We start from the raw sequence: 9,400 nt of genomic DNA, 5'->3' as shown, positions 1-9,400 counted from the left end.
GTGTCCCCATAGTAGGTGCGCCAACTCGATGCACACCCTGGAGAAGAAAAGCCAAAGAGACATTTTCACGCCTCTGCCCTGGGTCAAATGAAAGGGACGGAGCGCCCCCCCTCCCCGCCCCCGCCCTGGCGCCTTAGCCTATCCTCCCCAGCTGGGCAGGGACCACTTTCTCTCCATCCCAGGGAGCCTCCTATCTGCCTAGCCTCGTGGCAATTAAAGGCGCTCTCCGCTTTTCGCCCTTCCTGCGTTTCCCATTCCTTTCCTTCGCCTCCCGCCGACGCCCCCAGATCGCTTGGGCTCGCCCTTCCTGAAAGTAGGCGCGGCCCAGAAGCTGAGGCTGGGGCAAGAAGGGAGGGGTGGGGTGGGAGAGGGGCGCCTGGGGCGTGGCTTCCTCTAGCCCCGCCCCTGGGTGCGCGCGGCGGTGGCGGCGGCGGCCCAGCCTCGCTCTGAGAGACAGGTATCGCTTAGGCGCCATGTTGTGAGCGGAAGTAGGGGAGCGCGCGGCGGTCGCTGTTCTGCTGGGGGAGCGGGCGCGGGAACCGGCGCGGGGTAGGGGGCGGAGCTGTAGTCCCGGCGGCGGAAGGAGGAGAGGAAGAAAGGGGCGAGCCTGTGTGCCCAGCGGCGGCGCAAAGCTGTGAGCTCGGTGCGCGGGCGGCTCTGGCCAGGCGCTTCGCTTTGAGTCGGTCAGTGACGGCGTTGAGCTCTCTCTGGAGCCGCCGCCGCCGCCGCTGCTGCTGTTCTACGGCTTCTGCCGCTGTCGCCGCCGCTGCCGTGGGGCTCGGGCGGCGACAGAGCGGGGCGGGCGGGGAGGGAGGAGGCGGTGAAGGCGGCGGGCCGGGGGGGAAGATGCCGCTGGCGCAGCTGGCGGACCCGTGGCAGAAGATGGCTGTGGAGAGCCCGTCCGACAGCGCTGAGGTGAGTACAGCGGGGCGCCTAGGGCCGGCGCGCCCCCTCTTCCACTCCCTCCCGGCTCGCTCTCCCGGAGCTGGCCATTGGGTCCCGTGTCCCGTTCCCCCCCCCCTCCACCTTTTCCCCGGTACAGGATAAGGGGTTTGGGGTTTTGAGGTTCATCTGTGTATCCGTCTGTCTCTTCCTCCCACCCGCACCCTCACCTCGTTCCCTCGCTTTGGGGTCTGCCGGTGTGGTGGCGCGTGGGGTTTGGAGTGGGCGCGGAGGCTTTGCGAGAAGCCGATTTTAATCAACTTTGCGTGGGGGGGGGAAGCAGGAGGCGGAGTGGGGGCCGGCGGGGACTTAGGAAGTTTGGCCCCTGTGGGATCGGTGGCTTCCCCGGACCTTGGCGACTTGGAGGAATGAGAGAGAGGAGTATGGGTTGGCTTCATTCGGGAATAGAAATTCCGATCCGGCCACGGGAGTGGGGGTGGCTTCAGGAGACGGGCGCGTGGGGGCCAGGGTGGCCACCAGGGAGGATTTTAAATAAGGGGTGCGGGACTGCCGTGGGTTTCGAAACCCTCCCCATCTACCGCAGCGATTTCTGCTGCTGCTACTGCTGCAGAGGAAAAAAAAGTAGAAGCCTAAAAGGTTCCCCTGGTTTCTGAGGTTGCTGAGCCTGAGGACCCCTGTCCCAGCGACTTTAACTTGAGTTTCCAGTCCGTGGAGGTGAGTGGGTGACATTTCCAGGAGATCAGTGACCGCAGTTAAGGGCTTTCTGGTTTTCCTTGCCCGGGCTATGGTGACCGTCCCTAAGACACCCACCCGAGTATCAAATTCCCCAAATAATGTACCCACCAGGGCAAAACAATTTCCCCCGGACACATCACAGTACTGAGCGACTCGTGTTCGTCTTCTGCCCCAGAACCAACTCAGTGTCTGTGAAAATAATCCAGACGAGACCCCATTCCAGGGCATCTCCTCTCCAGAGTGGAAAATCAATTCCTGATGGTGGTGCGTCTGTGATTCTTCCTCCTTGACTTTTTGCTGCCTTCTTTTCTCGCAGCCGACTTTGGGGGAATTACAAGATGATAGGCTACCTGCGTGTAATAGTTACAGAGTGAGTGACCCCATTTCTGGAAAGCATGAGTGAAACGCGGGGGTGGAATGGGGCAGGCTCTGGTGAGTGGTGTACTTGGCGGCCGCCTCTGCCCTGCCGGCCTCCGCAGTATGAGAGGTGGATAGGGTTACTGGTTACGTCAGTAAAACTGAAGCTAACTTTGCTTTGAGATGCGGGACACTTGCATTCTCAAGGATGATGGAGGAGGAGGGGGAAAGGGTTCATATCGCTTTTCAATTCCCTCCCCCCCCCCATCCAGTCGCCCCCACTGCTGGATAAAAATATTTACTTGTTCTCCTTAAAGCAAGCAGAGTTGTAATAGTGCTTACGAGTGGTGCTTAATATTTTGGTACTTGGATCATGTTTTTAAAACCTCAAACTAAATGCTGCACTTCAATAAGAATTCATGTGTTACCTGGGGGGAAAAGTAAATTGTTCTTTTTTTTTTTAAAGTCTGGCAGAATTTCGTTTTCTTACCTATCTAGTCCTAAAAATCTTTGGCCTCTCCTTTATTTTTCCTTCAGAAAAAAATTACATTAAAATACAGCTTAAAAGATAAGAAAATGTCCTCAAAGGGTTCACCTGTGAAAGAAATTGAATTTGCTTTGAGCCTGATTTTTAGACACAGATATTAACAATTGCAACTCTAGTTTTCCATTTCTGTTTGTTATGTATTAATATTTAGGGGAAGTCATTTAAAATTCCACCTTATCCCTCTTTTGCATAGCATTCATTTGGACAAAGGAAGGTGCAAAATGAATATTTACTTGGCATCTACTAGCTACTGTGTTACACATGCTATTTCATTTTATCCTTCCTGTGACCCAGCAGGGAGATTATAGTTCCCATTTTTACAGATTAGGAAACCAAATTCAGTAGTTAAGGGCACAAACATTAACAAACAGTAAATGAAAGAACCATAATTCAAAGCCAAGTGGATACAATTCATGTGCTTTAGGATGTTTTATGGAAAAATTCAGTGTATAAATATACCAATGTTTAGAGGTCATGCGTCTTTTTTTTTTTTTTTTTCAAAAACAAAGTATTATAAGAGATGTCTTTGGTAAAGCCTTATTTCAGTTACTGTCATTTTTTCCAAGACCTGGCAAATAGGATTTCACAATTTGCCATTTTCAAATAATTTTTTTGCTATTCTGGATAAGGTATGTCAAACAGAGCCAGCCATTGCCTAGATTTATTAAAACTAAACTTATAGAAATTGCCTTTAGATATTTTGTTAAACTTGGTTATTCACCTGTTTCTCATTATTTCTGATACAATTTGGAAATATTTAAAACAATGAAGGAAGGATTGGGAGAGTTTTCACCCAGATCTAGTATTGATAACACATTATGCCTGTCTTCCTCAGAAGATTCACATCAGAGAACAATTGTATTTTATCCGGGTAACATCATTTTATAATAGTTATTTACTTGAGCAAATATGTCAAACTTTTTCTCTCCAGGCTAAAAAATTTCAAGATTGTCTGCATAGGAATTTACATTTAGGGTTTCATCCTTAGTATATTGTGAACTTTTGAAAGCACAGACTTTTCTTCCTCTCTGTATCCTCAGCATTTAATACAGTGTTGGCACATGCATGTTATGGACTCAATAAATGTCTGCTGAATGAATCATAAGGTTAGGAACAGGGTGATTATGAATCTTATTCCTGTTCTTACTGTTTTAATCATACATTGAAATATTAACAATTTTTAAAAACCTAAATGCCAACACTAACAACACAAACACAGGCATTTTCTTCATTCCTTTACACCAGCCTTCCTGCTTTTAAGACCTCACACAAATCTCATGGTGTTCAAAACAAAAAAACCCTTGTGGTTGAACTCAAACATGGGTCAGAATATGATAGGCTAGAACTAGGCCAAATGTTTAAAGACCCAAATTTAGGATAATAAAGGAAGTACTATGTAAGCAAAGTGAGGGTTGGTGCAAGATTAAAAAAAAAATCATTTCTCAAATGGTCTAAGTGAATTAAGAGTTCTTTAGTGAATTATTTAATGATGCTAGTATGTTTCTGAATATGTAACTGTTTAGAAGATATAGGTATCAAGCAATTGTGGCTTGTCTGTTCTACAAATTCCTTACCACTGCTGTCAAGGACAACATTTACTAAATCATAATTTGGTCTTTGAACAATCCTTTTTTTTTTTCAATTGCAGTGGAATAGGTGTAAATGATAGTAGACCTAAATATAAGCAGTCTTCAAAAATAATAAAATTAAGGAGTTATTTTTGTACTGTTGAAATGTGTTGTATAAAAATAGTCTCAATACAGCACATTGTTTATAATCTAAATAGTGTGTTTTGTATAATGTCTTGGATAGAAACAGCCATCTTGACATCCTTTAAAAAAAAATACCTAAAAACCATTGAAAATATTGACTAAATACTTGATCATAAAAATGATAGCTTTGTATTAGAGATAATCTTTAGTGAATGTGTAATCATTTAACTTCAAAAGATTGTATAGTACTCAGGATAGAATGATATAGAATATAGTACAGAGATTCTATTCTATATCAGTATTGCATAGATTTTTCACATTTTGTCTATAGGAGAATGTGCTATTAAACTATGATTATGGTTTTTGAAAAATGTTTCATTAAGTTCCTTTTCCTTTCCTGTTTTATCGTTTACTACTTTTCAGGATTTTTTTTCTTTCCCCAAAGTGAAGATCTGAGGAGAGGACAGGTATTGTTACACGTCAACTGTCAATTAACAACTATGACACATTACTGAACACTTCATTATTTTTGATGATTGTGATATGGAATGCAGTTTTTCAAAATCTAAGAAAATGTTTTATTTTGGCAGTTTGATCCTGAACTAATGATGTAGATCCAAAATGTGAAACTTCTTGTGTGCATTTAAGCTTTAAGAAAAAGAGATAAAGTTTTATCTAATTAAACAAGTATAAGCTGGGCATTGGTGGCTCGTGCCTCTAATCCTAGATACTCAGGAGGCTGAGATCTGAGGATCATGATTCGAAACCAGTCCCAGTAGAAAAGCCAGAATTGGAGCTGTGGCTGAAGTGGCTTGGTGCTAGCCTTGAGGAAAAACAGCACCCTGAGTTCAAGCACCAGGACCAGCAACAAAAAAGTATAGGCAGACTTTACTTTTTGTTTAGTATGTATCTTATTTTCACCTAAGAAGGGTGACATAATTAAGATGTGCACTCTTGACCAAGAACATGACATTTATTAAATTATAAAAGGATAAGAAGTGCAACAAATAATTTACCCAAAAGTTCCGTTTGCAGAATTGTTGTTTTCAAATGGTATTATCCACTAAAAAATTCATATGGTCATTATAATTAATAGACTTGCTCTAAGCTTCCATGCTCTGGGACATGTGAACTGTCAGGCTGCAAATGATGAGTGAGGCCAGAGTGGCCTAGTTCACCCAATACAGATTGGTGTTTTGGGCCTTTATATGGTTCAGATTATAACAAACATTCGGGACATCTTGTTAGTCTACCTAAGTAATGCATAAAATGTACTAGTATCCAATTCTTTATGTATCTTAGTGGATAACAAGTTATAAAGTATTGATGTATATATGTGTGTGTGTATTGATGTGTGTGTGTGTATATATATCTATATATAGTATATATTCTGTATGTATACACAAACACATCTCATTCCCTCAGTTCACATGACTACATTTTACTACTTAGCATTAGCTATCTACTTCCCTTCTCATCTGGCAATTTGTGTTCTTTTAGAGTTAATGAAATGTATATCATTCATCTGGAACAAATATCACAGATATTTTTATCAGTTTAATATCAAAAAGTATAGATGAAAGGGAAAAACAAACCATAAATCCTTATTAAGTAAAATGAGCCACTATTTGACAAAACAAACAAAAATATACTACATATATTATTTAGAAATCAATTTCAGAAAAAATTTACCCTAATTGCATATGATTATTCATTGCATTTGGCAATGATACTTTAAGTGTTTCAGTTTTGATTATCTCCTTAAAATTTTAGAAGAAAGTTTGTGGGATAATTTGGATTAATGTTGAAAAAGAACTATAATCTTTAGAGCCATAAAGACCTGTTTGATTCTAGCAGTGTTACTTGATAACTTCATGTAATTATTTAATATCTCTATGTCTCAATTTGCAAAATAAGGATCTGCTTTATAGAGTTGTGAGAATTAAATGAAATGATAGTATATATAAAACACTTGTACAATACCTGGCTTAAGAGTTTAATAAACAGGGGCGAGGAAGGTGGCTCAGTGGTAGAGCGCTTGCCTTGCATGCCTGAGGCCCTGGATTCGATTCCTCAGCACCACATAAGCAAAAAGAAAAAAGCCGGAAGAGGCGCTGTGGCTCAAGTGGTAGAGCACTAGCATTGAGCTGAAGAGCTGAGGGACAGCGCCCAGGCCCAGAGTTCAGGCCCCACAACCGGACCCCCCCCAAAAAAAGAGTTTAATAAACAATCTTTTGATGAATCTTCTCTCTTAAAGGACTGTCTCAGAAGGTTTTACCTCTGGGATATTTTTTCAGAACCAAGCAGAGCTGTTGAAAATTATTTCTTTGGTTGATTGGTTTAATGAGTCATTGTAATATCTAAAAATATTTGCAAGGGTAAGGTAAATAAAAATCTCTTGTCATATATATATATATATTTATATTCCTTTTCCAATATTGTCTTTAAAGGAGAGAAACAGATAAAGAATATTGGGAAGAATAAGGAAGAAAAACAACATTATAACATTGCATGAATTGGAAGACATCTCAATCCATGGAATGTCATAGTTTCAATAGGACTGGCTTTTCTCCTTAGTAACATGTGATCATATATCTTACACACAGTAGTGTCTTATGGTCAGTGAAATATGTTAGATCCTGTATGCCAACCTCTTGAAGGTTGAAGAAAAGATTAAAGTCAAGATACAGCATCAATATGTAGAATATTCATTTTCTTTCTAGTACATACCCCAAGACAGCGTTATGTACTTTTCATATATTAAAATTATTCAGGTCTGTTTCATTTTAGGGAAATGAGCTAATATAAAGTAATTCCCTGCAATTATAAATACATTTATTTTGGTTGTTTGAATATTCCATGAATAACTGGGTTTTCCTGTCTAGAAATCCATTCCTTTGGATTTTTGTCTGTTACAAGGTGTTGGTACTTAAGAAACTTTAAATACTACATGGTATTTTTCAAACAGAGAAGTCTATGGAGACATGATGTTAAAAAGATATGTCTGTGCCTTAACAATCATCTCCCTTCTACAAGAACAAGAGAGCATTGCATAGTGGAATCAATTTAGGGAGTGTGGAGTTAAGCAAAATATAACTAGTGTCTTTACTGTTTGTTTTCTTAGAACTATTAAAATGATGATTTTGTAAACATTGAATCTGTAAAACAGAGCTCACCTATTCGAGATTTCATTTCAAATGAACACTGTCAAAGGACACAAAAGCTTTGGAAAACATGAGTTTGTGAAATCTAGTAATTATAGTCACTTGATCCAGTATTACCTGGATAAACCACTATATTTAATTGACTATATCAACGCTTTCTGCTTTAGCATTTTCATTGCATTTTTGATTGAAATCTTTATAGGTTAAATTATATAATAGCCAAGAGTTGGTGATTCATATTTATAGTTCTAGCTACTTGAAATTGAGAAGGTGGATGTTCAATACCAGCCCAGGCAGAAAAGTTCACAAGACCTGCTGATAATTGAGAGCTGGATGCAGTGGCACATATCTATCCTAGCTACAATGAAAAGCTTAAAATAGGCAAATTGTAGACCCAAGTGTACACCCAAGAAGAAAGTGAGGCCTTATCTGAAAAATAACCAGAAAATAGTACTGAAGGTGTGGTTCAGCAGTAGAATACCTGCTTAGCAATCAAGAGGCTGAGTCCAAACCCCAATAAAGCCAAAAAATTGGTACAATAACTTCCACCCTCATAGTGAACTAAAATTTTATAATTTAAATAAAATAAAAGGTCTAAGAGAGACCAGTTAACCAGAAGAATGCCAGACTAGAAGTATGGCTCAAGTAGTAGACCACCATCTGTGAGCAGAAGCAGCTTAATGAGAGCTCAGCCTCGAGTTCAAGGTGATGGCAAAATAAATGATCCCTACATTGACTTGCTCTGTAATTTAAGCCTAATATTCATAGTTTTAATTTTTCTTTTTTTTGCCAATCCTGGGGCTTAAACTGTCCCTGAACCTGATTGTGCTCAAGGCTAGCACTCTACCACTTGATCCACAGTGGCACTTCTGGCTTTTTCTGTTTATGTGGTACTGAGGAATCGAACCCAGGGCTTCATGCATGCAAGGCAAGCACTCTACCATTAAGCCACATTCACAGCCCCAAATTTTCTCTTTTTATACACCACTATTCCATCAATCTGCCTGCCCCCACCAATACCCTTTCTTAAATTAGTTTCCTCTGATTTGTAGTTACTAGGTAATAGATAAGGTTTAATAATATTTCAATGCAGCCACTTCTAACTAGGTAGTATTTTGGCTACATCTCTTTTGGGGGAAATAAAGGTAAAAGCTTACCAGATAATATAGCGGGCTGGGAAGGTGGCTCAGTGGTAGAGTGCTTGCCTCGCATGCATGAGGGCCTGGGTTCAATTCCTCAGCACCACATAAACAAACAGGCTGGAAGTGGTGTTGTGTCTCAAATGGTAGGGCACTAGCCTTGAGCTGAAGAGCTCAGGGACAGCACCCAGGCCCCAAGTTCAAGCCCCACAACCGACCAAAAAAAATATAGTGTATGCACCCTTTTGCTATGCTCTCCCTATCAAGTACTTAACACCTATAGGGTTAAGAGTATTTGCTGAGCATATTACCTACTAAACTGATTTTATGGGGGTTTTTTGGGGGGGAGGGTGTCATTGGTTTTTGTTGGTACTAGAGCCTGAATTCAAGATCTCATACTCTTGTTTGGCTTTGTCACTCACAAGTGGCACTCTGCCACTTGAACCCTGCCTTCAGTTCTGGCCTTTTTGCAGATTATTTGGAGATATGAGTTTCTTGCATTTCTCTGCCCAGATAGGCTTCAAATCTAAATCCTCAGATTTCAGCCTCCTGATTATATGCATGAGCCACTGATGCCCAGCTGATTTTATGTTTGATATGCCCTAAAAGAATGGCTTGATTATTGGCATTTCCTGCTGGCATACTTACCTTCTCTTGCAAATGAGCTAGAAAGTAGAATATGTATGAACTAAAGAATTGGGAACTTAGGACAGGGGAATAACTCAAGTGATAACAGACCTCCCTAGTAATCAGAAGGCCCTGAGTTCAAACCGCATACCACCAGCAGCAAAAGAAAAACGAATGGGATGGAAAAGTAGCTTGTTACTGCTCCACCTGCAGACA

General features: G+C 41.3%; 1 protein-coding gene across 4 annotated transcripts in view; it reads left to right on the top strand.

Annotated features, from left to right (window-relative positions):
* Positions 1-504: 504 nt before the first annotated feature.
* The window catches only part of Rps6ka3 (ribosomal protein S6 kinase A3), a 106,686-nt gene continuing 97,790 nt past the window's right edge, over positions 505-9,400 (top strand). Inside the window, exon 1 of one of the 4 annotated variants that reach the window (XM_042670526.1) lies at positions 505-915. In XM_042670526.1, the coding sequence (XP_042526460.1) occupies positions 847-915 (69 nt within the window). In that variant the 5' untranslated portion in view covers positions 505-846. The remainder of the gene's footprint in view (positions 916-9,400) is intronic. The other 3 variants (XM_042670530.1, XM_042670527.1, XM_042670528.1) reach the window with 3 other exon arrangements.

Source organism: Dipodomys spectabilis, unplaced genomic scaffold (assembly GCF_019054845.1).
Source record: "Dipodomys spectabilis isolate Male_0828 unplaced genomic scaffold, ASM1905484v1 ptg000564l, whole genome shotgun sequence".
NCBI classification, from domain to species: Eukaryota; Metazoa; Chordata; class Mammalia; order Rodentia; family Heteromyidae; genus Dipodomys; species Dipodomys spectabilis.
The sequence above is the reverse complement of the archived record's forward strand: the minus strand, read 5'-3'. Positions and strand labels throughout refer to the sequence as shown.